A 14,104-nucleotide genomic window follows, 5' to 3' on the forward strand; every position below is an offset into this window, starting at 1 on the left:
ATGTTGATCAACGAAGTTCACCGACTTCTCTCCACATGGACACAGGTTGTATGGCATCTCACAATGACTCGCTGCCTTACGATACAGTTGTACGATACAACTAGTGCGTTTTGACTACCTCTTTGACAGCTCCATACAACAAGCTTGAGGCTAAGAGACAGGCAGGACGGCCGTTTGACGGACGGACTAAAATCTGCTGTCAGATTTCCCTTTCGCAATGCGGCCCGATGCAGCCTTGTAGGCAATGAACCCGGCGACTATTCGACGTAACGGCGCGCGTACGGATGGGAGTCTCACCGAGACGAGTAACGGCATTGTTGCAGGCCTGGGTTGAAGCTCCCCGCGCTCTGCGTCGTCACTAGGTAACCCTCTTGTCCATATATATCAACGGATGCTGCTGCCCATATCAATGATTCCCTCGTCTCACTCTTGGAAGTAACAATTTGTTTGTCTTCACGCACAGCAGTCATCTTTGATCAACTTCTAGACGAGACAAATCATCCGAAACCATGACACTGTCAGGAGACTTTGTAGCTCAGGCTGCCGAAGCAGCGGCCAACAATGGTGTCAGCGATGGCAACAAGAAGCGTCCTTACCTTGTCTTCTGCGGGGCATCTGCAACAGGACACGCGTATCCCCTCCTCCAGATCGCAGATGAGATGATCCAACGCGGTTTCGAGGGCACATTTATGGCCGGCGAAGAGTTCCACCTTCAAGCCAAGCGCATCGGCGCCCAGCACGTTACGATCCCGCCCATGTTTGACCCCGAGATAGCAGCTAGTCGCAGAAAGACCCCCCCTGGCATTGCTCGCTTCATGTCTGACCTCAGCAACGTCTTCATCAAGTCTGTTACACCTCTCTTTCATGTCCTGATGGAGACCCTCGAGAAGATCCGTGTCGAGCACCCTGATAAGCAAGTTGTCATCATCCACGAGACGTTCTACATGGGCCTTACCCCGATGATGTACGGCACACCTCTGCCCAAGGGGTACACCACGAGACCGCCCGTTATCAACATCAACATTGTCCCCATCGCGTTGACGAGCATCGATACCGGGCCGTTTGGGACCAGTCTTCCTCCCGACTCAACCGAGTCAGGCCGGGCCCGCAACAAGCTCCTCAACGAGATGTTCTTCAGCCCGATGGGCCCCTTTGGTCCGGCGACAAAGGAGTACATCGACGTTATCAAGTCGCTTGGTGGTACACGCGAGTTGACGCAATGCCTGTTCGACTCATGGCAGAACAGCTACGACGTTACCCTGCACATGTCCTCGCCCAGCCTCGAATACCCCAGATCGGATCTCTCCGACACCATCAAGTACGCGGGATGTCTGCCACCCAAGCCCATCAACCCGAACTACAAGTACCCGGAATGGTGGAGCCAGATCACGGCCAGGAACAAGAAGATTGTGGGAGTTACACAGGGCACCATCGCCACCGGCTACACGGATCTCATCATCCCTACGATACAAGGCCTGGCTCACCGCGACGACATCATCCTTGTCGTTATCCTGGGTGTCAAGGGCGCGACTCTGCCCGAGGAACTTACGATTCCGGCCAACACAAAGGTCATCGACTTCCTCTCGTACGATGCCCTGCTCAAGCACGCAGACGTTTGGGTTATGAATGCTGGGTATGGAGGCTTCCTGCACGGCGTGGTGAACGGAGTGCCAATGGTGCTTGGAGGGGATACGGAAGACAAGCCCGAGGTAGCTATGCGAGGTCAGTGGGCGGGAATTGCTTTCAATCTCAAGACTGGTCGCCCTACGTCAGAGCAGGTTGCTAAGGGGGTTGACGAGGTGCTTGCCAACGATAAATACAAGAAGCGGGTGATGGAGATCAAGAAGGAGAATGAGGATATGAAGGCCATTGACTTTGTAGAGAAGCACATCTGGGATTACGCAGATTCGGCATAGAGGGTGGCATTTCGGTTTTATAGCGACGCAAGTGAGAATAAAGCCAAGTAATTTCTCTAAACATTGGAAACATCTATTCCATTCGGGCCGACATACTTGTTACCGATGCTCTCTCTCTCTCTCTCTCTCTGTTAATGGCATCACTGCTTCTCCTTGGCTCTTCCGGGGGCATATTCCGAGAAAAATACTTGGATGACAGAAAAGGCATGACACCGAGCCACCCGTTGTTAGAGTATCTCGCCAGCCCCGCATCGGCGCAGGGCCCGGTGCAGAGAAATCTCACGCCAGAGAAAGCTGGCCGTTATTATGCCATGTCTACTTCAATGATCGTCATTTACCTGCACAAGAGGAAACATCTATGTCTCTCATGTCTAGATTGGTGTGTTTTCATAGGGATTCCGAAATAAAGATTGAGAAAAAGTTGAAAAAATTTGAAACATCCAGATGACTCCATCCCCGAGAGCACCCAACCTCAGTCGGACGCCGTGAGCGCTTCTCTTCCCCTCGGCTCAACTTAGAGCAACAAGAGCTTGAAACGGACTTGACTAACTACATAATAAATAGATGCTTAGTTTGCAGACACCGCAAAGTTCGATGCGATCGCATCAAACCAGAATGCGGATTCTGCTCCAAGGGCGGCTTGCAGTGCGAATACACCACCGCTCGAAAGACGCCGGGATTGAGGGCAGGCTATTTCGAGAAGCTAGAGAAACGTCTAGATTGCCTCGAGAGAGAGTTTCAAGCTTTCAAGGGGAATATTGATCCGCATGGGTCCAGATATCTGATGGTTGGGGCTGGAGCAGAAACAGTCTCGAGACTTTCAGCACCGCCCAGCGCAATTGGCCTTGGTTCACAGCTCTCGATGTCGAATGGACAGGTTCTGGGCAGTCGTGTCGCGGCAACGTCTCCAAGCCGCCCTATTAACAGAAGATCACAGGATAAAGTCACCGAAGCCTGCAATCTAAGGTTCCAGAAACACCACTCATGGTTTCCCATACTACACGAGCCGACTATGATGGAAGCATGCGAAAAGTACTCTGGGCAGCGTGAAACTCCGGTCACTGTTGTGCTTGAAGCAATTACCGCCGTCGTCACTTCCACAGATAGAGGAGCCGCTCATGGAGATGACACCGAACGCAGTGGAGGACAGGACGAGCGGCGACACTTAGGAGACCAGATTCTACTACATGCGATCCATCACCTATCTCTTCACACACTACAAGCCCTACTCATCCTTGCCATCGCCGAGTACGGAAGCGGAAGAATGGTTGAGTTCTATAACCTCATTTCCCTGTGCAAAAGGTAGCCGCCCGAAATCACAAGTGCCCCAATGCCACGGAACTGACTAACACTCCCAACTCCAGAATGAGCACGCAATTAGGTCTCCGCGATCTGGTAGCACACAACTGCATGAACTACGGCTTCCCATCCGTGATCCCTTCCCGCATGCTCGCACTACCGGCCACAGCCGTCGAGCAAGAAGAGAAGATCCGCGCCTTTTGGACCATTGAGGCCCTGGATTCGGCGTCGACCGTCGGATCCGCCTGGCATCTCTCCGTCTCCCAGCCGCTACCGACAGCCAGTCTTCCGTGCGACGAAGAAATATGGCGGTGTCCCGAGTCCATCGTTTCCATGTACCAGTTTGGTGACCCCGAAGCACCGTCATCCTTCACCCTCTTCGTTCGGCTCGCGATAAATGAGATGTGGCATGTGAACCAGTTTCTACAACAGCCGTGCGACACGACATCGGTATCGGATCTGCAACAGCGAAAGCTGGATTGCACCATAGTTTACGAAAGGTTAATGACATGGCATAGAGACTTTGGGCAGATGCTGACAGTGCGGACACCACCTCATACCGACCTCTTTGACGGTGCCGCATCCCGCCATCCGAATACAATCCTCATCCATTGCACTGTTCACAGCGCCGTCGTCTCCCTCCATCAACGACTCATATTCCCCGACGATGACACGGCGAGCGAGCACTCCTGGAAAGATGCCGCGGAGCGCTGCTTGACTAGCTGCGATGAGATGATCAAGGTCATACGCGGTGCGGGCGATGGCATGCTCGAGACGGCGAACCCTCATATCATTCACTGCGTCTTTGTCGCGGCACGCTTCAACATTGTATATAACCGTGTGTTGGGCCTGGGTCCGCCGAACAAGGTGTGGCTTCTGATTTATGGGCTCAGAATCTGCGGGCAGAGGTGGTGGCCGCTTGCGAGACAGCTGCTCAAAGTGCTCGAGGCGGCTGCTGGTACTGAGGGATACGGAGGGGTCAGTAGGTTGAAGGCGCTTCCGGGTGAGTTTTGGGATCTACAGTATTTGTCACTCGATATTTACGAGGCTTTGCGAGTATGGGTGATCGAGACATGAAGGAGTCAACTGTCTAACCTGGTCTTCGCCTATGCATAAATGTCAAGTTCATCCCGAACCTTTTCAGCCCGACTCTTTCCATCCTCTACATCTAAACAAAAAGACCCTCTTCCACAGCCTTGATCTGTAGTGCCAAGAGGCGCGAATAAGAGCGACACAGGGCGAGATTCCCACCCATGTAGTAGAACAGCGGATGACCACTGCTTCTCCAGATCTGTCCAATGTTAGCCAAGGTAAGTTGTCAAGATTTGTAGCGACCGTATAAAAACTCACAGAGTTGATTTCGCCCTGCTCATCAAGATCCCAGCACTCCTTAACCCGGTCCGCCACCCTGTCTCCCAGAATGTTACGTGTGCTCGACCTCATACCATCATACCCTGTCGCCAGCACAACAATGTCGGCATCCAAAGTCGTGCCGTCCGCCAGCGCCAGACCTGTGGGTGTGAAGCCAGTTATCCCCTCAGGGCTATGGTGTACCTTGACCTTGCCGTCAACAATCAACTGACTGCACCCAACATCAATGTAGTATCCTCCACCGCGAGTGATGTACTTGCGGTAGATACCGCTTCCATCTGGCCCAAAGTCAAGCTTGAAGCCCGCCTTACGCAGACCGTCCAGCAGCTCCTGGTCGACTGCGGTGATGGCTTTGATACCGTGCGTATTCAGCGCGAATTGTACGGGAATCGGAATGCTTTGCGCAACGATGTCGCAGTCTTCGGTTGGCGGGCCGCCTTCTTCGTACATGCCCTTATGCATCACAAAGATTCCCTTGCTTGCTGTAATGACATAGGTGCCGCCCCTCTGGACCATCGTGACCTGCGCCGCGCCATTTTCATAAAAGTTCTGGCAGATGTCGTGACTCGAGTTGCCGGAGCCTACGACGAGCACTTTCTTGTTGAAGAGATTGTCGACGAGGGAGGCATCCTGGTGCTGGCTTCCGTGGTATACTACCCCCTTGAAGTCATCCTGTCCGGGGAATGTGGGAGTGATGGGATCGCCGGCCTGGCCAGTTGCCAGAACAATGTGTCGAGGCTTGAGGGTGCGGAGGGTGCCGTCCACCCGACGAAGTTTGATGGTCCAGGTCTTCTCTTGTTCGTTGTAGCTTGTCCCTTCGATGTTGGTGCTGGTCCAGATGTTGAGTTCCATCATCTTTGCGTAGGATTCCAGCCAATCTGCCAATTTGTCCTTGGGCATGAACTGGGGCCAATTTCCGGGAAATGGGATGAAGGGGAGATGGCAGTACTGGATCGGATCGTGGGTCATGAGAGTCTGCAATTGAGATGAATTTCAAGGTAAGCGTTCGTCTCATTACACCCATTCAGAGTTTCAGTGAACTCATCAGAAAGACTGACTCTGTATCGCTTGCGCCAACTGTCTCCGACATGCTCGTTGCGATCTATCAGCAAAGTCGGGAGACCAAGATTCCGTAAACGAACGCCAATATTGAGCCCAGCATGTCCTAACAAGATGCAGGTCAGCAACGTATGACCACCACCATCGTATGCAACTCACCAGCGCCGATGACCAAGACAGTAGGGTCCTCATGGATAAATTCCACCTGCTTTTCGCGTCTCTCCTTCCAGTTGCCGCCTTTGGGGTCGACATGACCGGTAGGTCTATCTACTCCCACCTTCTCCTCGAAGCCCTTCAATTCCAATAGAGTAAAATTGATCATGAAGGCTTTCCAGGTGTCATCCGCTTCCAACGCCAGTCTCACCATACCCTTACCACGGCCAACGCTGGACTCAAAGTCGAACATGCTTTCCACCCAATGGACACCTGGCGCCGGGTCCCCAAAAGACGGCTGGAAAGCGCCCTTTTCCCGGGGGACGATCTGGCGGAGACCAGCCCGGGGCTGATTTTCTTTGAAAAAGGCCGTGATTTCGTCGAGGCCATTGATGGTTCGAAAGTCCCATGAGAGGCCAAGGAAGTCTCGTATCCAGGCATCTTCGCGAAACACGGTCGAGAGGCCGTTTTGTACGTTGTTGGCAAGCACTTTCTCAAAAGCCTGTATCCAATTCTTGACGATTTCTCGTGCGTTTTCGGGTGTCTTTGAAGTAGGCTCCCTCAAAATAGGAAGCTTGATGGTATAGTCGTTCTTCGCCATGAGGAGTTTATCCCTTTTGAACCAGGCCTGCGCCGTTTAAGCCAGCACAAACTCTACGACAGACTGGAATGACGATGTTGGGCTTCAAATGACAGCTGAGCATGACCGGACAACATTAGTCCGCACCTGGGTAGCTCTGGCGATCGGCTTCAAACTTTTGAGCTTCATGCAGGATCCTGGAATCTGATTGCCGAAACCGAAAAAAGACGGCCCGCCGTCACCTGCATTATGTCGGCCGATGGACACGTCCATCACATCGATCACGGCCAATTACATCGAGAAGTCATCAAGACCCAACGGGCCGTGTCAGATTACCCCTCCCTGACAGCCCCAACATGGCCCATCTCCAAATCCACATCGCAAATGTTAGCTGTAGCTATTGGAAGCACCAAAGTGGCTTGCTGCATGACGGCGCGACACAGCCCGTTGGGGCGTGAGGGGTCACTCGGTCTCGCTGGAACACTCGTTTTATTCTTTATTTTGTCACAGTTCGCAACTGTTTACACGGGCCGTGTCGTGATTTTGGGGAAGTCACTCAACTCGGGCGTTTGATAATCATCAGGCCGATGATCCGAAGACTACCTAAAGCCACATTCGCGACGTGAAATGAGATGTAGTATGTCCAATCAAACCTATGACAAGGCGATACGTCACTGGTTGAGGGCTGCCTCGGACGACTCTCGGCCGATGGCACTGAAGCACTTGAAATGAGGAGAGATGCCTTTCATTAGTACATGGAGTACTTTGGTGCAAATCAGATCCTAAAGAAACACAGCTTTTTGATATAACTCACTTGAAGTCTTTATGAGTTTCAGAAGTGACGTCGAAACCATTTGTCTTTTAGCAGTCCATCTTGCATCAGCCCCAGCCGTTACAAGTTCATACGCAAGATGGCGACCGCGGGAATGCAAAACCCATCCTGGTTTCTATATGGCCCAGGCTCCGCCAAGATTGTCGACAGGCCTACTCCTACTCTCAAGAACGAACACGACGTAGTTGTTAGGATCCGGTATGTCGGCGTTTGCGGCAGCGATGTATGTCCACCATCCCTTCATCCCAGCTGATCAGATGTTGACCAATCTACCAGGTGCACTTCTGGAAAGAGGGAGGGTTCCAGCGCAAAGTAAGCGACGAGAAGCCCATCGTCATGGGCCATGAAGCCTCTGGCACCATCGATGCAGTCGGTTCCGGCGTAACATCCATCAAAGTAGGCGACAGCGTAGCCATCGAGCCCGGATTCCCATGCCGGCGTTGCAAGAATTGCAAAGACGGTCACTATAATCTTTGTAAAAGGATCGCCTTCGCAGCTGCACCGCCGGATTCTCATGGCGCCTTGACAAAGTACTTTGTTGTACCGGAGGACTTTGTCTACAAGGTTCCCGACGAGGTGAGCCTCCAGGAGGCGGTCCTCGTGGAACCTACCTCCGTGGCCGTCCATGCAACGCGTCTCGCTGAGATCAAGTACGGGCAAGATGTCGTTGTGACGGGGTGTGGGACGATTGGGTTGCTCTGCGCAGCCGTGGCCAAGGCCTTTGGCGCGCGACGCGTCATCTTGGTCGATATTATACAGGCGAAACTGGACTTTGCGCACACCTTCCTCGACTGCCAGACATTCTTAATTGAGCCTGGGACAACGAGTGAAGATGTTGCCGCGAAGCTATTGGAGGCAGCAGGCATCGCCGATGGGGTGGACGCTGTCATTGAGGCGTCGGGAGCACAGTCGTCAATCCAGACGGGGATCTTTCTGCTGAAGGCCGGCGGGAGCTACGTCCAGGCTGGGTTGGGCAAAGCCAAGCCTGAAGTTCCCATGCTGGTATTGTCCGAAAAAGAACTCAGAGTCCGGGGATGTTTCCGATACGGATCTGGCGATTATGACTTGGCTTTGTCGCTCATTGCAGAGGGCAAGGTGAAGCCTAAGGCGATGCTGTCGAGTGTGACACCCTTCGAGACGGCCACCTTGGCTTGGGACAAGACTGCAAAAGGCGAAGGAGTCAAGAATCTCATTGAGGGTGTCAAAGATTGAAAGAAGCCCTTGGTTGAGTTTATGTAGCTGCGAAGACTTTCAATCTCACCGGGTGTGGTTGTTGTCGCGTGCTCTCTCTAAGTAGTCAAATTCAGCGCGGACTCTGTCATTGATATTTTGTTTTTTTGCATCACGAAAGACCATTTGGAATACCAATGAATCAATTTTATCATTAATGAAAGCAAGCTCGCCATGCTAATTTACCGGCACCGAGTCCACGGAGCTTCTTGTCCACCCCTCTTCTCAAGTCACAGGTATTAGTGTCAGCCCGCCCGCCCCAGTTGTCAGTACGGAATTTGTCTTGCCGCAAGGTTGGCCTTGATAATCCGAGCGTGTTGCATCACTCTGGCTGCGACTCCGGCTGTTCTTTGATCTCAAGCCCGCAATGGCGAATCTCATCTCATAGTCGTCACCCCGAGTCTTGCTTGTCGGCCATTTCCCTGGGAGGCTCAGCGGAACTCTCACGGATTCACCTGATCTCAATTGATTTGCTCCGACGAAAGCCCCAGACGTCGTCCCTGGGGCTTGTTGTTCTTGCAACGAGGCTTCTTCTTCGGATGAATCTTCTTGTCCTTGAACTCCGTCTTGGGAACGATGGTGTGGAAGTTTTGGGTGGAGCCGAAAGCGTCACTGCTGGATTGCTTATCGTCAGGCTTTTTTGACTTGCGCCGGGATGAAGGCATTTGTACCTTGGCGTCGTCCTCTTCCTCTTCCTGAGAAAGTTTGTTGCGGTATACAACTCCGCCAAGAACATTGACAGAATCCGCTGGCTTCAGCCAGTTGTTCTTGCAGTTGACCTTGCCTCGGCTCGCCTTCTCGCGCGCGTCTTTGATCTTGCGCTCGACCTTGTCAGCCTCGATGCGGATGAGCAGCTTCCGCTTGATCTCCTCGTTCTCCTTCTTCTGGTCCAGGATCTCTTGGGCGTATCTCTGGGCGTCGCTGAGGGTATCCCGGGGATCCCACTTCTTGACCGGGTCTCGGTTCTTGGGAATGAGGGTTTCGGTGCTCTTCTTCCTGGCATCGAGACCACGTTCCACGCCGATGGCCACGAGGAAGCTGGCGAAGTCGTCGATGCGGCTGCCGTCCCAGGTTTTGGTGTGAACCTTGTAGCCGCCATTGATGAACTTGTGAGGGGTCTGCGCAACGAGGGTAGCGTTGATCTTCTTCTTCAGGGTGGATACTTCCTTGGACAAGTTGGCCTTGCTCTTGACGTCGGATGTTATCTCGGGGTCCTGGGTGTGCATACCCAGGAATCCAGCGAGCTTCAGCTGTTCGAGTTTTGTGCAGTCGGGGTGAAAGTTCTTCTGAAGGAACGACGACATCTCGTCGGCATTATCATAGGCGTCCATCTTACACTCGGGAAAGGACGTCATGGCATCGTGAGCTGCCTCAGCAGTCTGTCCCATTCCACCGAGGATGATACGATCCAGACCACCAACTTTATCCGATTCCTGGAGCATGATTTGGGCGATGTAAGGGAGACTGCCGGTTTTCATCCCGACTGTGGCCCTGTCTTCGGGCGTGAGGTTGTTCCACGGACGCGCGTGGGCTTTGGCGTGGGGAAAGACCCAGCGGACTGAGGGAAACTGTTCGCGGAGGGTCTTGTGGTTCATGGTCAGCTTCTCGGACAGTACCTTTCCACGAAGCTCCTCCTCGCTAGTAGATTCGGGGAAGCGATGGAGAAAGACGATGGTGTGGGTGTGGTCGTGGCCTTCGTTGGCATCCACCACCATGGGCTTGATGAGATTCTGGCAGAGAGACATTGTGGTGAGTGCTGCAATAGAAGTCCTCTAGGCTTTGTGATGGTTGTAAGGTTGTTGGGTAAAGATTAGGATCTCGAATGGTGTGATGGTTGCATGATTAGAAGGAGATCAGGATTTGGGAGGTGGGAAATTGTTTTCTTCTAGTAATTGCCAGGTGCTTTCTCCGGTATGCCTTTGAGTGCTACGTGATTCGGAGATACATGTGACTCTGCTGGCGAAAGCTTACATGTAGGCTACAACCTTGAAGGTTTTTTTGGTGGTCCAAGGCGGCGTTGGTGGCATCCCGCAGGATGCAGCTTCGGTCTGGTAACAACACCCTCTTTGATTGGATTGTCTTGCATTCCGTCTTTCCCCCTCAATGCAAAGTCACGTATCCTAGGTATGCATGCGAAATGCTTGTAAAGATGCCTGCGAAGTGATGAAGGAGCACTCGCCTCTCCTAAAGCTCCTACCATCATAATAACCGCCTTCTTAAGCGCCTTTATCATCTTTGCCATCGTCGGAATAGTCCGCTGTCATCACCCTAGCTTCTCGACATAGCCTGCCCTCAATCCTGGCATCTATCAGCGGTAATGTATTCACACTCGTGTCATGCTGCAAAAGAGGTAATGAGGGCCAGAGGTGTCATTGATGGAGAGAGAGAGAGAGAGAGAGATAGATGGCGTTATAGACAAGAATACGTTATGTGGAAGATAGAGGCAGCTTTGATGCGAATGATTTGGTATCTTCATTATACGAAATTCCGGCCCGCTGCCTCAACTGCCAATCTCTCTACCTCAGCTTATAAGTCATTTTATAAACGACGGCAACTTTTACCCGCTCCTTTCCTTCCAATTTGAGACTTCCTATACTTCAAACACTGAGACATCCTAATCGGATGTCGCCGTCATTCGCGAAAGTAGACGCCACCTATTGCCCATCAAATGTTTCCAGCAAAATCACCATGCGCAGCAAAGCGCTGTTGATAGTCGCGCAGATGAGCCCAGTTGCGCATCTCCTCTTCTTCATCCTGCGGTGTCATGTTCTCTCCGGCTATGTTGCTGCCGCTTGGGCCGGTTCCTTCAAGCTTGAGAAGGACGTCAATGAGCTTCACGAGCGCTTCCTCCGACTTCATAGCTACTGGGCCTTTCCGCTCAGGGGCGTCGTTCAGGAGAGTCGAAGCAACTTGTCGAACTTTGTTGATGAGCGAACCACCGTTAGGTTCGAGGTTACGCTGTGAGATGGAGCCTAGCACGTGGAGGAGGTTTTGCACAATCAGCTCCCGCTCTGCCGTCATCAACTCAAAGACGCGAGCAGCCTCTGCATCCTCGGCACTATCCCCAACTTGCTCTTCTTTATTGGGGTCGGACACGTGGACGTCGCGTAAGTTGAAGTACAGCTCGACATAGAAGGAACGCGTGGCCATTTGAGAGATGTAAATGTTGGCCTTTTGAATCTCGTACTGAAGCTGCCGCCGTCGTTGGGGGTGATTCTTGATCACGTTTCGAACATCGTTGGGAGGCTGGCTACTGGGGTAAGCGGGAGGCACGTATTGGAGATCGGCATCTTCGAGGGTGCCGAACCCGCTCGACTGCTCGTGAGAAGCACTGAGCTGAAGTTCAGGGGGAAGGCGGTCAATGATGTCCTTGGCGGCGATGAGGGCGTCTCTCAGCAGCGACCTCTGATCGGACCACGGAAGGGTGCTCATCCCGTAAACGAGCTCAACGCTGACAATGGCGTTCATGGTGGTGTAAATGTCGACGGCAAATCGGAAACCAGTGAGAAGTGTGACAGAGCTTTCCGGCGGATACACAATTTCGTTGGCCATGATGTAAAGATCATCGACGTTCTCGGGCAGGGCAGGGTATGGCAGTCCGGGAGTCGACGGGGCGATGACCAAGTCAGCATGGGAAGCGCCTAGTTGCGAGAAAGACCTGCAATATGTGTGAGTTTACATGGATTCCACGACGGCGAACAAGAAGATTACCTAACGCCGAGAAGAAGACACCAAAAGATACGCTTGCCAATCTGGTCCTTGATATGGTGGAATGGTAAAGGATCGGGCGAGCAGTTGTCGTTGCCAAAGGTGGGAAGCTCATTGGGATGCTTGGGCCGGTGAAAGCCAAGCTCCCGAATGAGAGACAGACACTCGGACATGAAGTAGCGGAATCGGGGCACTTGGAAAGTGTAGCCTGCCGCGAGCCCAAGGAAGTAGCTGGTAGCCGCATCATCCAACGTCTTTTGCTTCAATGCCCATCGCGGACCCCGCGTATCGAGGGCAATATCTCGACACCTCTCAATCATGACTATCGCCCTCGGGAAAAGGTGGGTGCTGTGTTGAGTCTTGAGATGCTGCCTTGCACTCCGGGGAAACGAAGACACCAGAGAGGCTATCATGGACGACAGAAGACCAAGAAACTCGGGGTTCGTTCTGTCCTCTCTGTTTGCGAAGGAGTGTCTGAAAGTCGGTTCGTGAGGGAATGGGGCGAGCGGGTGGATGTAGGTGAAGAAGTCGTCGATTAAGAGCTCGAGGATGGGGAGAGGTGCGATGGCCTCTGCATCCAAACGGCCCGGTCCTTCTGCTATCGAAACGAGAGCCTGCGCAGCGTTGTGCGGCGAAGGCGAAGGTGTAACGGCAGCGCCATATGAGGTGAAGGCAGCCGTGGTGGGCGAGCCACCCATGCCAGGCTCGATTCTCTGCCTCCGAGCGGCTCTGGCAGCCTCGGCGTGTTTGTTCGGAGGTCCTCGCCTTTTCAGCTCTCGCTTGAAGGTGCATTCGACGTTGAGTTCGGAGCATGGTCTACACGGCGGACCGGCCTCATCGCACTTGACTTTGCGTTGGGAGCACATGTCGCAAGCGCGTCGAAGGCGGGTCAGCTTCGGGTTGACTGTCGGGTCTCGTGGCATCGGCGGCATCGGGGCGAAGGCGTGAGGGAAGGCAGACATGGCACTCTGTGACACGGCACCGAGAGAGCCATCGGTGGCCAGTGGAGATGCAGGCGGGGCGCCTGCGACTGTCGAGGCATGAGAAGCATGTGGCGGAAGCTGGTGAGGCGGCGCTTGGGACGGAGTGTGTGGAGGAGGCGGCGGCGGCTGGTGGTGTGGATGATGCTGGACTTGGTCCTGCTCGACGGCCGAGGGCATCGACAGCTGTTCTTGCTGCTGCTGCTGTTCCTCAGCAGGCTGAGGCTCGTGTTGTTGCTGCTGTTGCTGTAGCTGCTGCTCATCGGCGGCGGCGGCAGCGGCTGCAACAGTACTCAGATGATGCTGGACATTCTGGATAGCCGCTGCAGCTGCCGCATCCGAAGCAGCTTGGAGGACCTGGAGTCCATTGCTGGCATAGGCGTGGGCGGTGGCTTGCTGAGAGGCAGTTGGCGATGCAGGAGAATCGGATTGAGGGTCGGGCTGGTGATCCGCCTGCTGCTGCTGCTCCTCTGGCTGAGGTTCCTGATCGGCCAACGACGATGACATCTCGAAAAAAAAAAAAAAAAGAGAGAGAGCAGGGCCCGGCGATGGCCCCCTTGGTCTAATCCCTCCTAAGGCGATGGGCGGTGCTGAGTGGGAATGGCTGATTGTCGGAGAAGCTCCGGCTGCGATTCGGGACGGCCTGTCTGAGTGCGCGTCCAAAGTGGGTGTGCGGAGGTTCTGGTGTTGCGCCGAGTCGACGCAGGAGGGCGGTGAGCCATACTGGAAAGGTGGGGGGACTTTTCGCACAGTGACAATCGGCCAGGGTTTGTGAGAAGATGCACGTGGATAAATGTGTGGGGCTGTTGGTTAAGCGAGGGTTCTCACACGGCTCAAATTCTGCCATTTCCAAAAATGAGCTAGCGCTGTCAATACAGTGCTCCACTATTTCATCCTGGGAATCCGGAGGGCCAGACATCGGACTGTTAATGATCATGGTCTATCGTACTCTTGCGATATCTTCCATCTTCCATGA

The 14,104-nt window shown here is 53.5% G+C and overlaps 6 protein-coding genes across 6 annotated transcripts; 3 read left to right on the forward strand and 3 right to left on the reverse strand.

Moving 5' to 3' along the window:
* The first annotated feature begins 408 nt into the window (after window positions 1–408).
* On the forward strand, window positions 409–1,965 carry BDP81DRAFT_40446 (uncharacterized protein). Its single transcript, XM_060588909.1, has one exon. It carries the CDS (start codon window positions 510–512, stop codon window positions 1,914–1,916), a length of 1,407 nt encoding a protein of 468 aa, XP_060444253.1. The 5' UTR covers window positions 409–509; the 3' UTR covers window positions 1,917–1,965.
* A 1,316-nt stretch (window positions 1,966–3,281) lies between these two features.
* On the forward strand, window positions 3,282–4,292 carry BDP81DRAFT_395217 (uncharacterized protein; the record flags this gene model as incomplete). The annotated part of the gene is made up of 1 exon (XM_060588045.1): window positions 3,282–4,292. One exon carries the CDS (start codon window positions 3,282–3,284, stop codon window positions 4,290–4,292), a length of 1,011 nt encoding a protein of 336 aa, XP_060444254.1.
* On the reverse strand, window positions 4,201–6,562 carry BDP81DRAFT_430045 (uncharacterized protein). Its single transcript, XM_060590571.1, has 4 exons — window positions 5,805–6,562; window positions 5,645–5,751; window positions 4,566–5,561; window positions 4,201–4,506 (listed from the first exon to the last, which is right to left on the reverse strand). The coding sequence occupies exons 1-4, from the start codon at window positions 6,397–6,399 to the stop codon at window positions 4,384–4,386; spliced, it is 1,821 nt and encodes a 606-aa protein (XP_060444255.1). The 5' UTR covers window positions 6,400–6,562; the 3' UTR covers window positions 4,201–4,383.
* Window positions 6,563–7,304: 742 nt separating this feature from the next.
* BDP81DRAFT_321511 (sorbitol dehydrogenase) lies at window positions 7,305–8,422 on the forward strand (the record flags this gene model as incomplete). Its single annotated transcript, XM_060584618.1, has 2 exons — window positions 7,305–7,433; window positions 7,487–8,422. The coding sequence occupies 2 exons, from the start codon at window positions 7,305–7,307 to the stop codon at window positions 8,420–8,422; spliced, it is 1,065 nt and encodes a 354-aa protein (XP_060444256.1).
* A 170-nt stretch (window positions 8,423–8,592) lies between these two features.
* BDP81DRAFT_40474 (uncharacterized protein) lies at window positions 8,593–10,302 on the reverse strand. The gene has a single exon (XM_060588919.1). The coding sequence runs from the start codon at window positions 10,183–10,185 to the stop codon at window positions 8,902–8,904; it is 1,284 nt and encodes a 427-aa protein (XP_060444257.1). The 5' UTR covers window positions 10,186–10,302; the 3' UTR covers window positions 8,593–8,901.
* Window positions 10,303–11,104: 802 nt separating this feature from the next.
* BDP81DRAFT_322113 (uncharacterized protein) lies at window positions 11,105–13,071 on the reverse strand (the record flags this gene model as incomplete). Its single annotated transcript, XM_060584673.1, has 2 exons — window positions 11,105–12,098; window positions 12,152–13,071. The coding sequence occupies 2 exons, from the start codon at window positions 13,069–13,071 to the stop codon at window positions 11,105–11,107; spliced, it is 1,914 nt and encodes a 637-aa protein (XP_060444258.1).
* Window positions 13,072–14,104: the final 1,033 nt, after the last annotated feature.

This window comes from Colletotrichum phormii (genome assembly GCF_030913505.1).
Source record: "Colletotrichum phormii strain CBS 102054 chromosome Unknown BDP81scaffold_12, whole genome shotgun sequence".
Classification (NCBI taxonomy): Eukaryota; Fungi; Ascomycota; class Sordariomycetes; order Glomerellales; family Glomerellaceae; genus Colletotrichum; species Colletotrichum phormii.

Coding starts and splice junctions, on each gene's coding strand:
- BDP81DRAFT_430045 (XM_060590571.1), bottom strand. CDS start 6,399: ATGGCGAAGAACGACTATACCATCAAGCTTCCTATTTTGAGGGAGCCT. Junction 5,562..5,644: donor GTTGGCGCAAGCGATACAGA/GTCAGTCTTTCT, acceptor TCTCAATTGCAG/ACTCTCATGACCCACGATCC. Junction 4,507..4,565: donor AGCAGGGCGAAATCAACTCT/GTGAGTTTTTAT, acceptor AACATTGGACAG/ATCTGGAGAAGCAGTGGTCA.
- BDP81DRAFT_40446 (XM_060588909.1), top strand. CDS start 510: ATGACACTGTCAGGAGACTTTGTAGCTCAGGCTGCCGAAGCAGCGGCC.
- BDP81DRAFT_40474 (XM_060588919.1), bottom strand. CDS start 10,185: ATGTCTCTCTGCCAGAATCTCATCAAGCCCATGGTGGTGGATGCCAAC.